The sequence below is a fragment of the Silurus meridionalis genome, chromosome 14 (genome assembly GCF_014805685.1).
Source record: "Silurus meridionalis isolate SWU-2019-XX chromosome 14, ASM1480568v1, whole genome shotgun sequence".
Lineage (NCBI taxonomy): Eukaryota > Metazoa > Chordata > Actinopteri > Siluriformes > Siluridae > Silurus > Silurus meridionalis.
The window spans coordinates 189,168-211,667 of NC_060897.1; the positions used below are offsets into that span (position 1 = coordinate 189,168).

The window sequence follows — 22,500 nt, forward strand, 5'->3', positions numbered from 1 at the left end:
AACAGTGGACTGGGTTGCCACATAGACAGGAATCCCTCACTTAGCTCACGCAGAGGCTCATGGGACATGGCTCACTGTGAGCAGAACACACGTGTAGACGATGTGTGTGTGTGTGTGTGTGTGTGTAAAATGTGTAACAACACACTGTGTACTTGTGATAAAGCAGCGAGGTGTCACCTCAGACCCTGTCAGATCTAAAAAGCAAGCATTTCTGGAAACAGCAGAAATTTCAGATCTCTGTTCCACTGCAGTGTTTACTAAAGACGTCCACTAGGACCGGTGACCATCAGCTAGTAACGGTGACCATCAGCTAGGAACGGTGACCATCAGCTAGGAGCAGTGACCATCAGCTAGGACCGGTGACCATCAGCTAGTAACGGTGACCATCAGCTAGGAACGGTGACCATCAGCTAGGAGCAGTGACCATCAGCTAGGAGCAGTGACCATCAGCTAGGAGCAGTGACCATCAGCTAGGAGCGGTGACCATCAGCTAGGAGCAGTGACCATCAGCTAGGAGCAGTGACCATCAGTGACTCAATATGAGTGTGTTGAGAAACGTTCTGAGTAAACATTCATGATCACTGAGAGCTCCTGTGATGTGAGAAACAGTGACCATCAGTGACTCGATGTCCACGTCTTCAACGTCACAAACATGATGAGAAATGTGTACACAAATGAGCTGCTGGTGAAGAGACTAACAATAGGAGTGAAGACAGCAGTGCTCACGTGAAAGTCTGTTGTTTGTTTGTACGTTACAGCATAGTGAAATTCTTCTTATTTCCCCACGTTAGGAAACTGGGTCAGCCATGATACAGCGCCCCCTAGAGCAGAGAGTGGGGAGGGCCTTGCTCAAGTAGCAGTGTGATGGTGTTGGGACTCGAACCTCTGACCTTCTGATCAGTAACTTGGAGCTGTAAACATTCAGTTACCACCTCGAAGTTCCAATAAAGAATTTTAATACGTACCTGTACATCAGAATTTTAATGTTAATTACTCCATACACTGATCAGATATGAGTTACCATAGCAACCGCTCATAATAACAGAATGGCAAATACACAGTCCCAGGACTTAAGTGCATAACTGATCAGCCGTTTACACATCCGCTCATATTGATTATTACACACAGGACTGGTGTGTGTGTGTGTGTGTGTGTGTGTGTGTGTGTGTGTGTGTGTGTGTGTGTGTGTGTGTGTAACCATCATCAGTCGTGAACTGAAAACACGCCTTTAACCCTGCTAGAGTTTATTATTTAGAGAAAATTTTTATTTTATGAATATTTAATAATTTTCAAACAGGACTTGAGGTTTATAAACATCAAACATATATTACTGAGGTAAAAGTTCTGTTTTTTATCTTTAATATTTAATAATCACATGAGAATCCTCTTCTTCTTCTTCTTCTTCTTCTTCTTCTTCTTCTTCTTTCGGCTTCTCCCATTAAGAGTCTCCACAGCAGATCCTCCGTCTCCATCCCCCCCTGTCCTCTACATCTGCCTCTTTCACACCAACTACCTGCATGTCTTCCCTCACCACATCCATAAACCTCCTCCTTGATCTTCCTCTTTTCCTCCTTCCTGGTGTCTCCATCCTCAGCATTCTCCTACCATCACATGAGAATAATCACATGATTTACAATTTATGATACACAAACAAACGTTTAATTATCAGATGTGATTAGTTGTTAGTTTACTGCAGTCCAAGTCATGTCCACCTGAGGGACACACCCCCAACACTGTCTCCCAGAGTCTCACCAGCTTCATCATCATCATCATCATCACACAGGGAGAATGAAGTCCTGTATTCCTGAGTGTTAGTATGAGTGTGTGATGGTGTGTGTGATGGTGTGTGTGATGGTGTGTGTTGGGTCAGACTGCAGATACAAGCAGAGTGAACTGGATTCCAGATCTCATACACACCTTCATTTGAGAGTGCTGCTGCTGATGAAGATGAAGAAGATTATGATGACGAGGACCTGTCTGAGAAACACATCACACACACCATCCTCACAATTACGATGATGATAAAGTACATGATGATGAAGAAGATGATAATGATGAAAAAGAGGAACCATCTGAGACATGTCACACACAACACTCACAATGACAGCGATGAGGACGATGATAAAGATGATGAAGAGGAACCGTCTGAGACACATCTCTCACACACACCACACTCATGATGATGATGATGATGATGATGATGATAATAAAATGAGGACCATCTGAGACACATCACACACTATGCTCACAAGGCTGCTGATTCTTCATCCGGAGGGTCATGTTGGAGGTGATTATAAGCAATCTGGCAACCGTGAACAGAAAGAACGAAGTTGCCTCTGGACATGAAAAAAACACACACACACACACACACACACATTCCTGAGATCTCCGGAACTTTGATTTCTCTCGGTATTAAACATGGTAGTTGGGTGTGAGCTCCTGTGATCTGTGAAGAACATTGAGCAGGAAGGAAGTTCAGCAGCTCTGCTCGCTCTTCTGCTCTTCTTCCTCACTGTAACTTTAACTCTTTAACTCACTTTTCCTCTCGCCAACTTGGGCAGAAGCTAATCAGGCTAACATCCGAGCAGGCGGCGGGAAGAAGGTAACACCTCTCTATCATCTTCTCCTTTCATTTATTTATTTATTTATTTATTTATCCAGATCTTCTGGATCTCCTCAGTCTCACTGAGGTCCAGCGCGGGAGCAGGGCTGAGCGCGTGCAGCGAGGCTGAGCTCACATTCAGACATGTTGAGCTCGGAGTGCTAACAGGCTAATCTGAGGAGAATCTGAGGAGAATCTGAGGAGGAGAACTTGGTGGAGCGCTGAAGGATCTTTCAGCTCGGGCTTTACTCCACATTTCATCGCATTACGGCCATGTTTTTGGACCTGGTTTTGGTCGAGTTACAGGCGAATGGGTTTTAATTGAGTATATGTGTATTTTTCTTTCTCGTGCAGAAGAATGTCGTCAGAAGAAGAGAGATACAAGCTGGTGGTGGTGGGTGGAGGAGGTGTGGGGAAAAGCGCCCTCACCATCCAGTTCATCCAGGTAAATGATGAAGATTAAACACACACACACACACACACACACTGACATTCCTAACATTTCCAACATTCCCATCTCAGGGTCACAGTCCTCCGTGTGAAGTCCACACTGATCTGATTCTTCTACAGTTTCAGATGTTTCTCCAGGTTCCTCATGTCTGATCTAACAGATATCAGACACCCAGGTCTTTCAGTGTGTTTTATTCTTCTTACAACACAGCAATTTGCCATCGCTCGCAGATCTGCTACAGTTCTGATGGAACGTCAGTGAAGATGTAGGTCGTTCTCTTGCCGCTCTCGCTCTGTTCTCTCTCTATAACGTCAGAAGCACAACGTCTCCTGTCGTGAAAACGTCTTCTGTCCCACAGCTTTACTTCTGAAACCGGAGACTTGTTTTATGTACGTAAATAAGCTGCACTTTATAGAAAGTTCACCATGTCAGAGATGTTTATCAATGAGGAGTTTCTCTGTGGAAGAACTGTTGCTATGGAAACGCTAATGATAAGTAATCAACACATCCGGACCAATCCGAATGCAGAACTCAGCTGCTAGGTTGTGGCGCAACTCTTAAAAGATGGTGTGTGTGTGTGTGTGTGTGTGTGTGTGTGTGCGTGTGTGTGTGTGTGTGTGTGTGTGTGTGTGTGTGTGTGTGTGTGCTCGCTCATGGCTCAGGTAAGGCAGGGTGTGTTGAGCTGCTGATGAATCAGGTGTGTGGAGGTGTGGAGTCTCCTGAGATCACTGGGATGTTGTTCCTGGTCTGGAACTGTGTTTGTGTGTGATGATGGTGGTTCAGTGTTCAGGAACGCAGATCTTCTCCTAGATTCTTACAGAGTTTCCATCCGCTCGTTCTCCAGCCTGAAACGGATCTGAAGCTGTAAGTTTGAGGAACTAAGATCAGGAAGCAGACATTCAAATCAGACACGGTGTGAATTTTTATGTCATCATCTGCTGTGTACGGCTGCAGTGTGTTCCTGATCTCACAGGGCAGGGCTGGTGAAAGTGCACACTTCTTTATTAACCCTCAGAACGTGCTGAAGGTTTCAAAAGATATGATGCAGGATTGAAATGATCTGCAGAACCACTGAGGTTTTACAGAACTATGATGATCAACAACAACCAAAACATGAGGGAAAAATTCTCCATTTCTGCATTCTCTCGTTTCTCCTCCATCGTTCTCTTCTTCTAGTTTCATCCTTTTCATCATTTGTCCCGTCTAAAATGTTAATCTGGGAGTTGAGTCACGTCATCAGGACTTCTACCTGGTGAGATCGAAATGTTTCACTACGAATCTGAGCAGTTTCTTGAATTTCTAGAATTCTAGAATTCAAAAGTCCATCTGACATGACTCACCTTCCACAGAACTGCACCTGGAGACCGAGAACCTAATGATCCTTGTGTCCTACAGTACTGACACACCTGCCCATTTTACTATCATAAAGACCAGCATTTATCACTCACACACACACACACTGTGTACAGGATCTCAGTTCTGTGTGTGTGTGTGTGTGTGTGTGTGTGTGTGTGTGTGTGTGTGAGAGAGAGAAAGAGTATGCTGTAGAAGGTGTGTTTTGTTGACATGTTCTCTCATGCCTGAGCTCTGCAGTCTGTTGTTGTGAGAGACACGGGGACACGCTGATCGCTGTAACGTCTCTTCTTCCTGTCCCACAGTCGTACTTTGTGTCTGACTACGACCCCACCATCGAGGACTCGTACACCAAGATCTGCACCGTGGACGGGAAGGAGACCCGACTAGACAGTACGTCTGTGCTGCTCATGTTCTGAGTGTGTGTGTGTGTGTGTGTGTGTGTGTGTGTGTGTGTGGATTTAGGTTGACCATTTCTAACACTGATGTCACGTTTTTCTACTAACCTGTAATCAGAGGTTCAGCAGGTTCTCTAATTGTGATGTCAGACAGTATGCAAATGAGCAGGAAACGATCCCTAATCGTCCCCGTAAACCAATTTACAGAAACCTGTACACTAAACTTCCACAGAGTCTTAAAAAGTTTACAATTTAAAAATCTAAATTTAGGAAATCTTCAATAATCTGAAAGGGGTTTTAATTTTCCGATGTCCCTGTAACTCCTCTGATGCTCATTGAAACGCTCCTGCAGCACTTCACAGGGTTTTATTGTTAGCTGCTGTGGGGATGTAGATCTTTCTTTCACTAGTCCAAATATAATTCTCTGTATGATGAGTACAAATGAGGCCCACATGTAACAGCCAATCAGCTTTTATTGGTGTGAATCTCTCTTGGATTATATTTTTCAGGGATGCGAGTTTAGCGATATTTGTCTTGAAAAAAATAAACATAGAGCTCTGATAAAGCCAGTTTCTACCAACACGTTTGTGTGTGTGTGTGTGTGTGTGTGTGTGTGTTTGATGCCGTGATACAGATCTTCAATTTCGTTCTTAATGGTCTTAAAGTCGTAAATGTGACTTGGTGTAACCTGCAGAAGCCCTGAGGCTAGCCAGCTAGGTGTGTAACAAAAAGGCGCAGAAATGTGAACCCTATGGACACGGAAATTAATACGAATATTAATGATTATGCAAATTAGGAGACGTCCTCCTCATCTCTGAAAGTCGAATATCTCTAGCGTTAGTGTACGAAGCTAGCCGTTTAGCTTGTTCATATACTTACAGATTTATTTACCTGTCAGCATACAAAATCCAACGTTACCATGACAACTCATTTCTATCAGTTGCTAACACTAGTTCTTTGACGTTAGCATGTGATTTTAGTAACTATTAAATACGACACATGGTTAATTTTGATGTGTGTGTGTGTGTGTGTGTGTGTGTTAGTTCTGGACACAGCAGGTCAAGAAGAGTTTGGGGCGATGAGGGAGCAGTACATGCGTTCAGGAGAAGGTTTCCTACTGGTGTTTGCTTTAAATGACAGTGGAAGGTAGGTGTGTGTGTGTGTGTGTGTGTGTGTGTGTGTGAGTGTGTGTGAGTGAGAGATGTCAGTAGAGCACTGTGGGGCAGTGAGCTCAGGCTGGTGGTGGTGGTGGTGGTGGTGTTATAATATAAGCCCCTCTCTGTGCTGCAGCTCTGATCTGTTTCATCGCTCCCTTACAGCTACAACGAAATCCAGAAGTTACACACTCAGATCCTGAGGGTTAAAGATCGAGATGATTTCCCCATGGTGCTCGTAGGCAACAAGTCTGATCTGGAGCAGAACAGAGTGGTAAGTCAAGTGGAGAGCTATAATATGATGAGACTTTATGACCTTAAATAACTTAATCTTTACACTCATAAAGTTCCTGGTTACACATTTATCACTGACTCTGTAGTACAAAGTTCAGAAGATTAACACAGATGTCTGGTGTCACCCAGACAACAACAGGTTCTCTTTTAGGTTCCTTCCTTTCTCCTCACCACCTCTGGGTTGTTTTACAGTATATATCAGTAATGGAGATATTTCTGGAGCGTTTGTGTGTAATATAATGTAATAGACGTGTGGAGGTTGTGTAGGAGGTTTCCCCTGTAGACAGTACACAGCAGCTGAATCACACACCGCAGAGCTACGTCACGCGCCTCAGAGCTACGCCACGCGCCTCAGAGCTACGCCACGCGCCGCAGAGCTACGCCACGCGCCGCAGAGCTACGTCACGCGCCTCAGAGCTACAACACGCGCCACAGAGCTACGTCACGCGCCGCAGAGCTACAACACACACCGCAGAGCTACGCCACGCGCCTCAGAGCTACAACACGCGCCGCAGAGCTACGTCACGCGCCGCAGAGCTCGCCACGCCTCAGAGCTCGCCACGCGCCGCAGAGCTACGCCACGCCGCAGAGCTACGCCACGCCGCAGAGCCACGCCACGCGCCGCAGAGCTACGCCACGCGCCAGAGCTACGCCACGCCGCAGAGCTACGCCACGCCGCCGCAGAGCTCGCCACGCCTCAGAGCTCGCCACGCGCCGCAGAGCTACGTCACGCGCCGCAGAGCTACGTCACGCGCCGCAGAGCTACAACACGCGCCGCAGAGCTACGTCACGCGCCTCAGAGTTTAGGACTAAAGTGCATAAACATAAAGTGCGTCGTGTGCAACCTGAACATCTTCACCTGAGTCTTTTTTTTTGTCTTATACAAAAAACATTTTTTGTAATAATGTCACCAGCGCCTCCTGCAGTACAGGAGCACTTGATGGCTAGTACACTAAAAGAGACCTGGTGTGAGTGTTCATCATGCTCAGGCTGTTAGAATGGGCTTCTGTGCTGATGTCCTCACACTATTCTGGGTAAACACCATACAATTTATTTTTCATTCTCATGCTATGAGCCCTGGCAAGGGAGGCCACGCCCACCAGAGAAAGGTGGAGACTGAGGTAGGGGTTATAATAGGAGCCTGAAGAGGAGAGATAATGCTGTTGTGTTGTTTCTAGGTTTCGAGAGAAGAGGCCATGTCTTTTGCCAAAGAGAACCGGATCCACTATATGGAGTCATCAGCAAAAAACCGCTATAACGTGGACGAGGCTTTTCTGGAGGTGGTGCGAGCAATAAGGTACGATCCAGAGACGCTTACTGTCACGTGTTTATACTGAGTTGGGCCTGAGATAATGAAACTTTCTCACGTTAAAAAAACTCAATTCAACCACAGCAATAATAATAATAATAATAATAATATATATTAGTGGTGTAACACCACACGCATTTGTGCACATTTTATAACCAGCTTCAGGAATTTCTCTTAAAAGGAGAACATCCTGACAATTCCACATATCGAGGGAGTGAATGAATGAAGGATGGAAGGAATAAATACATCTTTTAATATAGTAAATAATAAATGTAAAACACACACACACTTGTGTACACTTCTGTTTTAACCAAATGGGGTCCAACTAATGTAAACTATTTAATTACAACTGTCCATTTATTTAATTAATTTAATTTGTGGCAATTTAATTAATATAATAAAATTTGTTATTGCATACATTGCAAACACACACACACACACACACACACACACGTCTGAGGAGTCACTCAAAACAATCACACCCATCAGTCGTTTCTACACCACAGCAAAGCAAAAATCTCAACTCATACCTCACAGAGATCTCACACACACACACACACACACACACACACACACACACACACACACACACACACAGTACATAACTGTGATTTGAAAATCGAGGTACGAACCGAACCGTGAATTTTGTGTACGTTACACTCGTAATATCCTCAGTTTAGTTCCTACGCAGTGTCAGTGGAGCCACGCTGCTGATGTGAGTGTACAGTAGATGTGCAGGGTTTATATAGAACATCACGTCATCAACTTCCTCATGGTTTCTCTCTCTCTTGCGTATAGAAAGTTCCAGGAGACAGAATGTCCTCCTCAGCTTGCGAATCACTCTGGGAGGAAGCAGAAGGGCAGTGGATGTCCCTGCACCATCCTCTGATCACCTACACCCACTGTCGCCATGGAGACTGAAGCCCCAAATCCTCCTCATTCAAAAGTCTGGTGCCTTGTGTGTGTGTGTGTGTGTGTGTGTTTTGTCAGTCAGGAGTGTGTTATCATGATGGAGCAAAGGTGTTTAAACATATATCTATTTTTCATTCTGCACTTTTTTTTACATTAAGTACATTTTAAAGTATATCTTTTTATTTGATATGATTAGTTTATAGGTTTTAATGTTTGTGTGTGTACAGCAGTGTAGTGAGCAACGATGCACAGAGCTATTCAAACTCTGTGTGTGTGTCTATTCATGTGTACACACACACACACACACACACACACACAGTGGAGAGAACAGAGCAGCACACTGCAGGTTAGTGCTGTAATACTTTGTGAGCAGGTTGTTATAACCCCACAATAATCAGTGTGTTCCAATCTAAACTGTCATTTTCCTTCTTATCTACAATTCAGGAATAAAATATACGTCGTGTAACAAGCAGCAGGTGAATGATCAGTAACTTCATGCTGTGTGTGTGTGTGTGTGTGTGTGTGTGTGTGTGTGTGTGTGTGTGTGTGTGAAACCCAAGGTTTCATCAGTTCCTCAGTTACTTCCTGCAGTCCTATAAAACCTGTATACAGATGTTGGGAGGAGAAACTGAGTGTGTGTGTGTGTGTGTGTGTGTGTGTGTGTTTAATTCCTTTTTTACTCATTTGAGTATTACACCATTAGAGAGTTCAAAACCAGTATTTATCAATCAGTCCTGCAGTGTTCCCTCCCAGTTCCTCCCATACGTCAGTGTGTGTGTGTGTGTGTGTGTGTGTGTTTATATTCCTGATGATCATGATGAGATGAAGTGGTGTTGAACTGAACGCTCCAGTTATAGTTTACACACCTTTTCATTACGTGACAGTAGTTTAACACTAAACCAGTTTAATGTAGTATTGTACACAGGGTTGGGCTTTTGTGTGTGTGTGTGTGTGTGTGTGTTTGCAGGTACTCCTTTAATGAATTAATAGAAGTCTTTACTGTTTGTGCTTTAAAGAAAAACTGTCAGCTGCTGCACTGCTCTTCCCCCAGCAGAGGGCGATGTACACACACACACACACACACACACACACACACACACACACACACACACACACACAGTCACTTCAAACTTTACATCAAGCAGCCTGTAGCTCAGAGGTGTGTGTGTGTGTGTTTGATAGTGGTATTAATGCTCCATGCAGTACAGGTCTGTATTATTTCACTCGCTAAATCAAACTCATCAGTGGCTTCTCTTATAAAAAACATTCACCTTTTATTTTATACTGAAATCAATGTAAAAACTTTTGTACACAATTAAAGTGGTATTTACTTTAAAACACTGTCATTTCACTCGTTTCTGTGTGTGGTGGTGAATGAGGTGAGGTGTGGTGTGGTGAATGAGGTGTGGTGTGGTGAATGAGGTGTGGTGTGGTGGTGAACGATGTGAGGTGATGTGTGGTGGTGAATGAGGTGAGGTGTGGTGTGGTGTTGAATGAGGTGAGGTGTGGTGTGGTGGTGAATGAAGTGAGGTGTGGTGTGGTGAATGAGGTGAGGTGTGGTGTGGTGGTGAGCAGGTGAGGTGTGTGTGGTGGTGAACGAGGTGAGGTGATGTGTGGTGGTGAATGAGGTGAGGTGATGTGTGGTGGTGAATGAGGTGAGGTGATGTGTGGTGGTGAGCGATGTGAGGTGATGTGTGGTGGTGAATGAGGTGAGGTGTGGTGGTAAGCGAGGTGAGGTCTGGTGGTGAATGAGGTGTGGTGAGGTGTGGTGGTGAATGAGGTGAGGTGTGGTGGTGAATGAGGTGGTGGTGTGGTGTGGTGGTGAATGAGGTGTGTGTGGTGAGTGTGGTGTGGTGTGGTGTGGTGAATGTGTGGTGTGGTGAATGAGGTGAGGTGGTGGTGTGGTGTGGTGAATGAGGTGAGTGTGGTGTGGTGTGGTGGTGTGGTGGTGAATGAGGTGAGGTGTGGTGGTGAGCAGGTGAGGTGTGTGGTGGTGAGCAGGTGAGGTGTGGTGAATGAGGTGTGGTGGGGTGAATAAAGTGTGGTGTGGTGGTGAATGAGGTGTGGTGTGGTGAATGTGTGGTGTGGTGAATGGAGTGTGATGTGGTGGTGAATGAGGTGTGGTGGTGTTGAGTGTGGTGTGGTTTGGTGGTGAATGAGGTGTGGTGGGGTGGTGACTGAGGTGTGGTAGTGAATGAGGTGGTGAATGAGGTGTGGTGGTGTGGTGTGGTGGTGAATGAGGTGTGGTGTGGTGGTGAGTGTGGTGGTGGTGGTGGTGAATGAAGTGTGGTGGGGTAGTGAATGAGGTGTGGTGGTGAATGAGGTGTGGTGGTGTGGTGTGGTGGTGAATGAGGTGTGGTGTGGTGGTGAATGAGGTGTGGTGTGGTGGTGAATGAGGTGTGGTGGGGTAGTGAATGAGGTGTGTTGGTGAATGAGGTGTGGTGTGGTGTTGAGTGTGGTGTGGTGTGGTTTGGTGGTGAATGAGGTGTGGTGGGGTGGTGAATGAGGTGAGGTGGTGTGGTGGTGAATGAGGTGTGTGGTGGTGAATGAGGTGTGTGGTGAATGAGGTGTGTGTGTGTGAGTGTGGTGTGGTGTGATGGTGAATGAGGTGTGGTGGTGTGGTTTGGTGGTGAATGAGGTGTGTTGTGGTAGTGAATGAGGTGCGGTGGGGTGGTGAATGAGGTGCGGTGGGGTGGTGGTGAAAGACTTCAAAACAGTAAAAATCTTTAGCTTAGTTGTTTGAAAATGAAGAAAGCAGCAGTCTGATGAAAAGCTTTGACTTCACTCGTGACTCCACAGCTGTGAGTGCTTCCTCACTGCTCTGACCAATAAACTCAGAGCTCTTTCCCTCTCAGCTCACTCTAATTTCCTATTGCACTGCATACTGTCCCTCTCAGCCAATCAGAGCAGGGTGGCAGGAGAAGCGACCAATCAGAAAAACAGCAACAACCTGGAGCTGACTTTAGCCTAGTGATAGAGAGAGGGAGGGAGAGAGGGAGGGAGAGAGGGAGGAGAGAGCTTCAGTGTGGAGCTTTATTCTGCTTTTAGTCAACTGGTAACACACACAAATGTACTTGGATTGTAAAACATCTTTTTTTTTTCTTTCTTCAGATGACAGATTTTGTTCTTGAGTAGATCTCTGAGTAGATCTCTGCTTGGACCATCACATCTCATTGAAATGCTCAGCGTTAGTGTTTAAAGCCCTTATCCAGAGCGACTTACAGTTCTCTCATTTATACACATAAGCAGCTATGGGGTTAAGGGCCTTGCACAGGGGCCCAGGAGTGGCTGATTGGTGTGACTGAGATTTAAACTTTAATTTACAACATCCATAACCAAAGTCCATTTCCTCAACCACTAAGTCACTGCCTCCCTGTTTCCCCGTTTATTTATTTATAATTTATATTCATCAATCAGCCATAACATTATGACCTCCTGCCTAATATCTAATATCGTGTTGGTCTTCTTTTTGCTGCTAAAACAGTCGTGACCCATCGATCATCACCAGCATGAACTTCTTCAGCAGTTTGAGCTACACGACCCTGTCTCCAGTTCACCACTGTTCCTATCTAACAGCACTTTTGATAGATTCTGACCAATGCAGACCAGGAACATCCCACAAGAGCTGTAGTTTTGGAGATGCTCCGACCCAGACGTCTAGACTTTGAGGACAAAATGTTTACCTGCTGCTTAATAAAAATAAAAAACATTTTCAATAATTTATATTGTAGGCTATGATATAGTGTGTGTGTGTGTGTGTGTGTGTGTGTGTGTGTGTGTGTGTGTGTGTGTGTGTACATATATACACACTGCCCGTCCAAAAGAAAAAACAACCTGGATTGAACTAAGCAAAGAGTTCAGAGTCTCCCATTGGATAATTACTGCAAAGATGATTGTTTCAGCTGGAAACAAGTATTTAACTGTAACTGATGCAGTGAGCAGCTTCTCATTTCTTGAACAACCATGTCAGAAGGTCCTGTGGTCGTTAAAAAGACGTTCATCTGTTTCAGAAGGGTCAAATTATTGGCATGTATCAAGCGAAGAAAATTCAATTCAATTCAATTCATTTTTATTTGTATAGGGCTTTTAACAATGAACATTGTCTCAAAGCAGCTTTACACAGATAATGTGGTGATTGAACATAAATATGTTCTTTGTAAGTATGTTTGTCCCTGATGAGCAACTGTGGCAAGGAAAAACTCCCCGAGATGGCATAAGGAAGAAACCTTGAGAGGAACCAGACTCAAGAGGGAACCCATCCTCATCTGGGTTGCACCAAATGTCCATTTGAAGCAGATATACAATGTTGTGGGGTACAGTGATGATGATCAGAAGCAAACTGCACTCCCAAGTCAGTGCAGCAGACCGCCGACACCAACTACAGTCCAATCCGTCCTCAAAGCACCCGTTCTACTCCGGAATTAAGAGACCGTCCCGAGCTGCACAGAAGTGTGAAGATCCAAGGAGGGAGAGGGGCAGGAACACTGGTCACTGGAGCCTCAGGAGCATGTTTAACTCGACCGAAAGAGAGAGAGAGAGAGAGAGAGAGAGAGAGAGAGAGAGAGGGTGACGGAAGAGAAGGATATGGATTATTAAGTGTAACTATTGGTGTATGAAAGTTAATGTCACTGTGCAGTTTGGACTCCGGCAAGACTCGCTATGGCAGCATAACTAAAAGGGAGAACCAGAAGGTAACACAGACATGAGGGATCTCTGGGATAAGAGACGACCCACCACACCACCGTCAACAAACCTGAGTGAACGTGTGAATGTGAGGGACGACAGCATACAAATATACCAGTTCACCAAACACTCTATATCCATGTTCCCTCCAGATCTGTGCCTTTACCTAAGAGAAATCTACTGATAAAAGGCTTGACTAAATAAATACGTTTTCAACCTCGACTTGAACACTGAGACTGTGTCTGAGTCCCGAACACTGATTGGAAGGCTGTTCCATAACTGTGGGGCTTTATAAGAGAAAGATCTGCCCCCTGCTGTAGTCTTCATTATTTGAGGAACCAACAGATAGCCAGCACCTTTGATCTAAGTAGGCGTGGAGGATCATACTGGTACAGAAGTTCACTCAGATACTGCGGTGCGAGACCATTGAGTGCTTTATACGTCAGTAGTAATATTTTATAGTCAATGCGAGATTTGATTGGGAGCCAGTGTAGACTGATTAAAACAGGGGTGATGTGGTCATATTTCCTAGATCTAGTGAGGACCCTTGCTGCTGCATTCTGACTAACTGAAGCTTATTGATGCACTTACCGCACACCCAGACAGTAAAGCGTTACAGTAGTCTAATCTAGAAGTAACAAAAGCATGAACTAGTTTTTCTGCATCCTGTAACGACATCATATTTCTAATCTTAGCAATATTTCTAAGGTGAAAGAAGGAGATCCTGGTGATATTATTCACGTGAGACTCAAAGGAAAGACTCGGGTCAATAATCACACCAAGGTCTTTGACAGCCGTACATGCTGAAACAGAAACACCATCCAGAGATGCTACGTAATCGGAAAGTTTACTTCTAGCTGCATGTGGTCCTAGTAAAAGTACTTCCGTCTTATCTGAGTTGAGCAGAAGAAAACATCTAAGGTGATCCCTGAAACTACTAAAATTGGGTGTAGAACTGTCCAACGCTTTGAATGATCGTGATCAGCGATCGCTTAAACGTTTGGTGAAATCAAATCGTAAAAAGAAAACAACAGTAAAACTCACAACTGTGTTTAATAGTGAAAGTAAGAACATTTCCACATGTTCACTGTGAAGGAAACTCATGGGATTGGGACTAAACAGCTGTGAAGTTTTCAGAAAAACACAGATCAGTGAAGCTGCTCTGGAATAAAGGCTTCAGTTTGCTAGGGAGCATAAAGACTGGACTGGAGCAATGGAAGAAGGTCATGTGGTCTGATGAGTCCAGATTGACCCTGTTCCAGAGTGATGGTGCATCAGGGTAGGAAAAGAGGTGGATGAACTGATGTACCCATCATGCCCAGTGCCTGCTGTACGAGCCTGTGGGGGGGCAGTGCTGTGATCTGGGGATGCTGCAGATGCTCAGGTCTCGGTTTAGTAACGTTACTGTATGTGACCAGAGAACGAGGTTAGTGGACCTCCTGAATATACTGAAAGACCAGGTTACTTAATCAATTGATTTTTCCTTCCCTGGTGGCACAGGCAGATTCCAAGGTGACAATCCAAGGATTCATCAGGCTGAAATCATGAAAGAGTGCTTCAGGGAGCATGAGATCCTTTTCACACATGGATTAAACACCACAGAGTCCAGACCTTCACCCCACTGAGAATCTTCAGGATGTGCTGGAGGAGACTTTGTGCAGCGCTCCGACTGTCCCCTCATCAATACAAGATCTTAGTGAAAAATTACTGCAATTCTGGACGTAAATAAATGTTGTGATATTGCAGAAGCTCATCGAAACGATGCCACGGCAAATGCATGCTGTAATCAAAGCTAAAGGAGTTCCAACAAAATATTAGAGACTTTTTTTTGGATGTGCAGAGTGTGTGTGTGTGTGTGTGTGTGTGTGTGTGTGTGTGTGTGTGTGTGTGTGTGTATTAGGGCTGTCAAAATGAACACTTTAACGTAAATAAATTTTAATGGCAATAATTTTATTAACATGCGATTGACTGTTTTTATTACAAATTTTAATTAATAAATATAAAAGAGGCAAAATTAAAACCTTCAACGCAACACACATTTACTCACAACGTCCTTTCTTTACTCAGATCTAAAAAAAATATAAACTCCAGTCATTAGGGAGGCACAAGCCAGTGCACTCTTAGTGTCGGTCCCAAGTCCAGATAAATGTGGAGGTTTGTGTTATGAAGGACGTCCAGAGCAAAACATGTGCCAAATCTAATATGTGGATCACAAATCAGAATTTCATAGCAGATCAGTCGAGGCCCGGGTTACCAACAACCACCACAGGTATCATTAACAACAGGGTACTGGTGTAAACGGGGCTGCTGTTGGCTGAAGGAGGAGAAGGAGAGGAGAAAGATGTCTACAGAGACAGCAGGGAAAGGAGAAGTGGAAGAGAGTGGAGGTTCTGGTTAGAGACGGTGGATTAGAGACAGTGGCATTGAGTAAAAGACAGGAGGTGGAGCTGGAGGTAGCAGAGCTGAAGATGTTGAGATGTTCGTTGGGAGTGACGATGATGGACAGGATTAGAAATGATTTTATTAGAGGGACAGCGCATGTAGGACGTTTTGGAGACAAGTTGAGGGAGGTGAGATTGAGATGGTTTGGACATGTGCAGAGGAGGGACATGGGGTATATCAGTAGGAGAATGCTGAGGATGGAGACACCAGGAAGGAGGAAAAGAGGAAGACCAGGGAGGAGGTTTATGGATGTGGTGAGGGAAGACATTAGTTTAGAGCTTTATTTATCCCCTTGGGGCAAAATTAATTTAAGCTGTCGTGGTGCTTCACACAATCAGAACATACACATACAAATGTTAATACCTTAAAAAAAAAAAATTATAAAATAAAATAAAATAAAATGAAATAAAAACAATGAATCTAATTCAACTGGATTTGTTACATAGCCGTATTGCTTCGGGCACAAAAGTAAAATTGAAACCGGTTTGTGGAACATTTAGTTGATCTTAAACGTCGCCCAGGGGGCATCCACTCAAAATAGTCATTTAAAGGGTGTGTACAGTCACTAATAATTTTGTGTGCCATCGTCATCATTTGCTGTTCATAATAAAATGTGAGACTTTGCAAAGGAACACCTACAATTTTTGAGCACAGATTTACTATACCTTGCAAGCGATTCCTATTCTTTACAGACAATAAAGAAAACCAACAAATAAAAGAAAAAGACAAGATACTTTCCACAAAAGAGTTATAAAAGGTCATAAGAATACATCCAAAACCGGACCATATTCCTGATGGATATTTCTCCCTTCAAGAGAAAAGCACCGTATCGTCTGCATATTTTACCAGATAACTGTTATTATCCGAACTTTGGCAGTCATTTGTATCCAATATGAATAGAACAGGAGAAAGTACGCAGCCTTGTGGTGAACCTATGGAAATATTTGTTGTGTCTGATAGGACACCGTTAACTCTTACCTCTGTTTTCTCTCTGTTAAAAAGTTCATAATCCATAAAACTAAACCATGGTTGAGATTAAACTGACTGATACGTTTCTGTCCTAAAATCATAGGTTGCAAGAAATTGAATGCAGACGAAAAGTCCACAAACAAAAGGTGCGCAAAGGCTCCAGTATTTTCTAGATGTTGACTAAGAGCATTCAACAGAAACAGTTTTGCATCATCTACACCTCTTCCAGCGCGATATGCAAACTGCAATGGATCTAAGAGTGGTCCAACAACTATCATCAGATTCTTTTTAATCTCTTTTTCAAAAGCCTTCATGACTAAAGAAGTCAAGGTGATTGGACGATAATCATTTAGCGCTTCCTGCTTTGCTTCTTTAGGTATAGGTACAATGATTGATGTTTTCCACAAATCAGGAACCAGCCCCAGGTCTAGAGAAGATTAAAAAAAGTAAGTGGAGAACTTCACTAAGCTGTTCAGCACAGTGACTCAGTGTTCAACCACATATACCATCTGGGCCTGAGGCCTTATCAACACTATAGCCTTTAACTGTTTCAATATATCAGATGGATTCAATGATGGAGGTAGTTGGTGTGAAAGAGGCAGATGTAGAGGACAAGGGGGTATGGAGACGGATGATCTGCTGTGGCGCCCCCTAATGGGAGAAGCCAAAAAGAAGAAGAAGAAGAAGAAGAAGAAGAAGATTCTTCTTTATTATTGGTGGTTCACATTCTGTGACAGGGCATTACCACTATCTACTGTGCTAATGGATCAGAGAATTATGTCCCTATTCCCCAGACCAAAAATCCACTATGATGCACACATCTGGCAATTAAAACCATCCGTGTGGAAACATAGCAAAAGTCCTGTAAATTGTTACCATAATTTAAAACACCATAATTACTTTAAAACGTTTACAAGAATATTTTGTCTTCATGCTCTATGCAGAGCATGTCTGGTCTGGTCTTCCTAAGTGTTGTAGGATTCTACACAGAAACCCTGAGAGTTCCTCCTTTGGAACAGAGGAACCCTTCAGCTGTGTGTGAGGAGTGTGATGGAACTCTCTGTCACAACACCACCCAGGTTAGAAGTAGATCCCGTGAGGAGGAAGGGTGTGTGTGTGTGTGTGTGTGTGTGTGTGTGTGTGTGTGTGTGTGGTATGTGGTTAAACTGGTTCTCCAACAGGTGAGCTGCAGTTAAGTGCGTGGGTTTCCGGGGAAATAAAAAAGTTATGTGTTTGATTCACGAGTCCAATCTCTGAGTCTGACCTGGTTCTGCTTCTGGATCTTACCAAGTGGAGTTTTAGTGGCGAAGCGGAGATCCTGCAGATTACACACACACACACACACACTCTCTCTCTCCTTTGGTTTTAGCTCGCAGCGCAACTGAGCGCCAGGTAAATCCATTTATTTATTTATTCATTTATTCTTTTATTATTTAATATCCATCTATTGATCACCAGTATTCATCAAACCGAACCCTCTGTGTTTGGGTCTGTGTTTAAGTGTGTGTGTGTGTGTGTGTTTTAGCCTCCTATATTTCCGGTACAACTTCCAAAATGTGTAATTGTATTTTTTGTAACTGACAGCTGTGTATAATACAGATAATATAAAATATTTCCAGTTTAAGATGTTTGTGTGTGTGTGTGTGTGTGTGTGTGTGTGTGTGTGTGTGTGTGTGTGTGTGTGAGAGAGAGAGAGAGAGAGAGAGAGAGAGAGTGAGTTTACAGTCCGGTTTACTTCTGTGTGTGTAGAGAGAGCCACACCCCTCTGTGTCAACAGTAGGCATTGTGTGTGTGTGTGTGTGTGTGTGTGTGTGTGTGTGTGTGTGTTTACTTGTTGCTCTGTCCCTCTCACTTATTTATTATTATTATGATGGTGATGGATGATTATGGTCAGTAGATGTCCTCCTCCTCTGTTATAAAACATCTACAGCATTAGAGAAACCCATTTATACACTGACAAACTTATTTTTACTGAATAAAAAAGAATAAAATTAGGAGAGGATTTTCTTCTTCACCTAAAAACACTTTCTATATTTCATCTTCATTCTGCAACAAAACAAAAATTTGGAAAGATTATAAAATAGAAATATCATTCATTTGAAAATATAATATATATACAGTATATATCGTTATAATATCAATATAAATTGAATAGAATCAGTAGTGACCAGCAGAGAAGTGACAGATGATTTACAGGTCAAATTAAATTCAAAGATTGAGTTTAATCACTAATAACATAATATATATTTGATATATAATAATAAATTAAAAATATATATTTGAAACTACAATTAATCAGAATCAGAATCAGGTTTATTGGCCAAATGTCTTGACACACACAAGGAAGGTTCCAGCTTTTAGTGACTCTTACAGACATGAATAAAACTATACAATCAGCTTACTATATACGAGACAAAACACACAAGACAAGACAAAAACAGACTGTACAAGACAATATAGACAATGTGAGACAATGTAGACAGTGTAAGTATTAAATAGAGATACAGATTATATGACAGATCAGTGATATACATAAAGTGAGAGTGCATGGTGGTGTAAATAAAAGTTTTGTGCGTCAGGTACAAAAGAGAGTTACTTTAGAACTTTGTACAATATACAGCAGCCATAGTGCGTAACATATACGGATAATGTGATGACTGACAGCTCTGATAGTGCAGTAAATTAGTACATATGAAAGTGGAACAAGAAACATATTAAAGAACAATTTAATTAAGCAACAAAAAGAAAAACTTTGTTTTGATACCAGGTTTTTGGGGGGTGTAAACTTTTAAACAAGTTTCTGTCACAAACTGCATTCAGTGTTTAGAATGAAGTGGGAGCACAGTGGTTATGGTGGTTGACTTCTGATTGAAAGGTTGTGAGTTTAAAACCCATCACCACCGAGGCCCCGACCATCAACTGCTCCGTGTATAAAAGGAATAAATGAAGTCACTCTGGATGAAGGAATCTGTCGAAATGCTGGTAATATTCTGTTAATGCTGTTCATTTATTCCAGATGAGGTTACAGCTTTTATTTTGAAAATAAAACACGTTTTCATAGCATGTGTGAGCGTGAGTAGGAGTGTGTGAGTGTGAGTAAGAGTGTGTGTGTGTGTGTGAGTGTGAGTAAGAGTGTGTGTATGTGTGAGTGTGAGTAAGAGTGTGTGTGAATGTGAGTAAGAGTGTGTGTGAGTGTGAGTAAGAGTGTGTGTGAGTGTAAGTAAGAGTGTGTGTGAGTGTGAGTAAGAGTGTGTGTGAGCGTGAGTAAGGTGTGTGTGAGCGTGAGTAAGTGTGTGTGAAGTGAGTAAGAGTGTGAGTGTGAGAGTGTGTGTGAGTGTGAGTAAGAGTGTGTGAGTGTGAGTAAGAGTGTGTGTGAGTGTGAGTGAGTGTGTGTGTGTGTGTGTGAGTGTGTAAGAGTGTGTGTGTGAATGTGAGTAAGAGTGTGTGTGAGCGTGAGTAAGAGGTGTGTGAGTGTGAGTAAGAGGTGTGTGAACGTGAGTAAGGTGTGTGTGAGCGTGAGTAAGGTGTGTGAGTGAGTAAGAGTGAGTGTGAGTGGCGTGTGTGTGAACGTGAGTGTGTGTGTGAACGTGAGTAAGAGTGTGTGAGGTGTGAGTAAGAGTGTGTGAGCGTGAGTAAGTGTGTGTGAACGTGAGTGTGTGTGTGTGAGTGTGTGAGCGTGAGTAAGGTGTGTGTGTGAGTGTGTGAACGTGAGTAAGAGTGTGTGTTAATGTGAGTAAGAGTGTGTGAGTGTAAGTAAGGTGTGTGTGAGTGTAAGTAGGTGTGTGTGTGGCGTGAGTAAGGTGTGTGTGTGAGCGTGAGTAAGAGTAAGTGTGAGTAAGAGTGTGTGTGTGAATGTTAGTAAGGTGTGTGTGAGCGAGGTGAGTGTGTGAGTGTGTGAGTGTGTGTGAACGTGAGTAAGAGTGTGTGTGAACGTGAGTAAGTGTGTGTGAGCGTGAGTTAGAGTGTGTGTGAGCGTGAGTGGTGTGTGTGAACATGAGTAAGAGTGTGAACGTGAGTAAGGTGTGTGTGAGTGGTGTGTGTGAACGTGAGTAAGGTGTGTGTGAACGTGAGTAAGAGTGTGTGTGAATGTGAGTAGGTGTGTGAGCGTGAGTAGGTGTGTGTGGTGTGAGTAAGAGGTGTGTGTGTGTGGTGTGAGTGGTGTGTGTGAGTGTGAGTAGAGTGTGTGTGAATGTGAGTAGGTGTGTGTGAGCGTGAGTAAGAGGTGTGTGAGTGTGAGTAAGAGGTGTGTGAGCGTGAGTAGAGGTGTGTGAGCGTAAGAGTGTGTGTGAACGTGAGTAAGAGTGTGTGTGTGTGTGTGTGTGTGAGCGTGAGTAAGAGTGTGTGTGGTGTGTGTGTGAACGTTAGTAAGAGTGTGTGAACGTGAGTAGAGTGTGTGTGTGTGTGAGCGTGAGTGGTGTGTGTGAACGTGAGTAAGGTGTGTGTGTGTGTGTGAGTGGTGTGTGTGAATGTGGTAAGAGTGTGTGTGAGTGTAAGTAAGGTGTGTGTGAGTGTAAGTAGGTGTGTGTGGCGTGAGTAAGTGTGTGTGAGCGTGGTAAGAGTGTGTGTGAGCGTGAGTAAGAGTGTGTAAGTGTGAGTAAGAGTGTGTGTGAATGTGGTAAGAGTGTGTGTGAGCGAGGTGAGTGTGTGAGCGTGGGTGTGTGTGAGCGTGAGTAAAAGTGTGTGTGAACGTGAGTAAGAGTGTGTGGAGTGTGAGTAAGAGTGTGTGTGAACATGAGTAAGAGTGTGTGTGAGCGTGAGTGGCGTGTGTGAGCGTGAGTGAGTGTGTGTGTGTGAGTGGTGTGTGTGAGCGTGAGTAAGGTGTGTGTGAGTGTGAGTAAGGTGTGTGTGAATGTGAGTAAGAGTGTGTGTGAATGTGAGTAAGAGTGTGTGTGAGTGAGTAAGAGTGTGTGAGTAAGGTGTGTGTGAGCGTGAGTAAGAGTGTGTGTGAGTGAGTAAGAGTATGTGAGTGTGTGTATGTGTGAGTGTGAGTAAGAGTGTGTTTGAATGTGAGTAAGAGTGTGTGAGTGTGAGTGGTGTGTGTGTGTGAGTAGGTGTGTGAGTGTAAGTAAGAGTGTGTGTGAGTGTGAGTAAGAGTGTGTGTGAACGTGAGTGTGTGTGAACATGAGTAAGAGTGTGTGAGTGTGAGTAAGGTGTGTGTGGTGTGAGTAAGTGTGTGTGAGGTGTGAGTGTGTGTGTGTGAGGTGTAAGTGTGTGTGTGAGCGTGAGTGAGTGTGTGAACGTGAGTAAGAGTGTGTGTGAGTGTGAGTGGTGTGTGTGAGCGTGAGTAAGGTGTGTGTGAGTGTGAGGTGTGTGTGTGAATGTGAGTAAGAGTGTGTGTGTGAACGTGAGTAAGAGTGTGTGTGAACGTGAGTAAGAGTGTGTGTGAACGTGAGTAAGAGTGTGTGAGTAAGAGTGTGTGTGAACGTGAGTAAGTGTGTGTGAACGTGAGTAAGAGTGTGTGTGAACATGAGTAAGAGTGTGTGTGAGTGTGAGTAAGAGTGTGTGTGAACGTGAGTAAGAGTGAGTGTGTGTGTAAGAGTGTGTGTGAGCGTGAGTGAGTGTGTGTGTGACGTGAGTAAGAGTGAGTGTGAGTAAGAGTGTGTGTGAGTGTGGTAAGAGTGTGTGAACGTAAGAGTGTGTGTGTGAGGTGAGTAAGAGTGAGTGTGAGTGGTGTGTGTGAACGTGAGTAAGAGGTGTGTGAGCGTGAGTAAGAGTGAGTGTGAGTAAGTGTGTGTGAGCGTGGTAAGAGTGTGTGTGAGGTGTGTGAGGTGTGTGTGTGAACGTGAGTAAGAGTGTGTGTGTGAGCGTGAGTAAGAGTGTGTGAGCGTGGGTGTGTGTGTGACGTGAGTAAGGTGTGTGTGTGTGAGTGGCGTGTGTGTGAGTGTGTAAGTAAGAGTGTGTGAGTGTAAGTAAGAGTGTGTGTGAGCGTGAGT

At 43.8% G+C, this 22,500-nt stretch overlaps 2 protein-coding genes and 2 long non-coding RNA genes across 7 annotated transcripts in view; 2 read left to right on the forward strand and 2 right to left on the reverse strand.

The window, feature by feature from the left end:
- Nucleotides 1–9,220, reverse strand: part of LOC124396829 — a 19,652-nt gene extending 10,432 nt beyond the window's left edge. Inside the window, exons 1-2 of the long non-coding RNA XR_006927837.1 lie at nt 9,103–9,220; nt 3,068–3,699 (exon numbers count right to left, since the gene is read on the reverse strand). This is a non-coding gene — a long non-coding RNA (uncharacterized LOC124396829). The remainder of the gene's footprint in view (nt 1–3,067; nt 3,700–9,102) is intronic.
- LOC124396831 lies at nt 1,545–2,232 on the reverse strand. The gene is made up of 3 exons (XR_006927840.1): nt 2,100–2,232; nt 1,918–1,977; nt 1,545–1,601 (listed from the first exon to the last, which is right to left on the reverse strand). It is a non-coding gene; the product is annotated as an uncharacterized LOC124396831 (long non-coding RNA).
- On the forward strand, nt 2,360–9,811 carry rras (RAS related). 4 transcript variants are annotated; one of them, XR_006927834.1, is made up of 8 exons: nt 2,360–2,602; nt 2,957–3,047; nt 4,712–4,799; nt 5,848–5,950; nt 6,124–6,232; nt 7,431–7,549; nt 8,360–9,432; nt 9,633–9,811. XR_006927834.1 is itself a non-coding variant. In XM_046866144.1 (7 exons), exons 2-7 carry the CDS (start codon nt 2,961–2,963, stop codon nt 8,448–8,450), a joined length of 597 nt encoding a protein of 198 aa, XP_046722100.1. In that variant the 5' UTR covers nt 2,360–2,602; nt 2,957–2,960; the 3' UTR covers nt 8,451–9,811. The 4 variants fall into 4 exon arrangements, 1 of the variants encoding a protein (XP_046722100.1); XR_006927833.1 differs by having other exon boundaries at nt 8,360–9,426; XR_006927835.1 differs by having other exon boundaries at nt 8,360–9,135.
- A 7,898-nt stretch (nt 9,812–17,709) lies between these two features.
- Nucleotides 17,710–22,500, forward strand: part of prrg2 (proline rich Gla (G-carboxyglutamic acid) 2) — an 11,808-nt gene continuing 7,017 nt past the window's right edge. The window contains exon 1 of the mRNA XM_046866147.1: nt 17,710–17,959. The gene's annotated coding sequence lies outside the window, so the exon portion shown is untranslated. The remainder of the gene's footprint in view (nt 17,960–22,500) is intronic.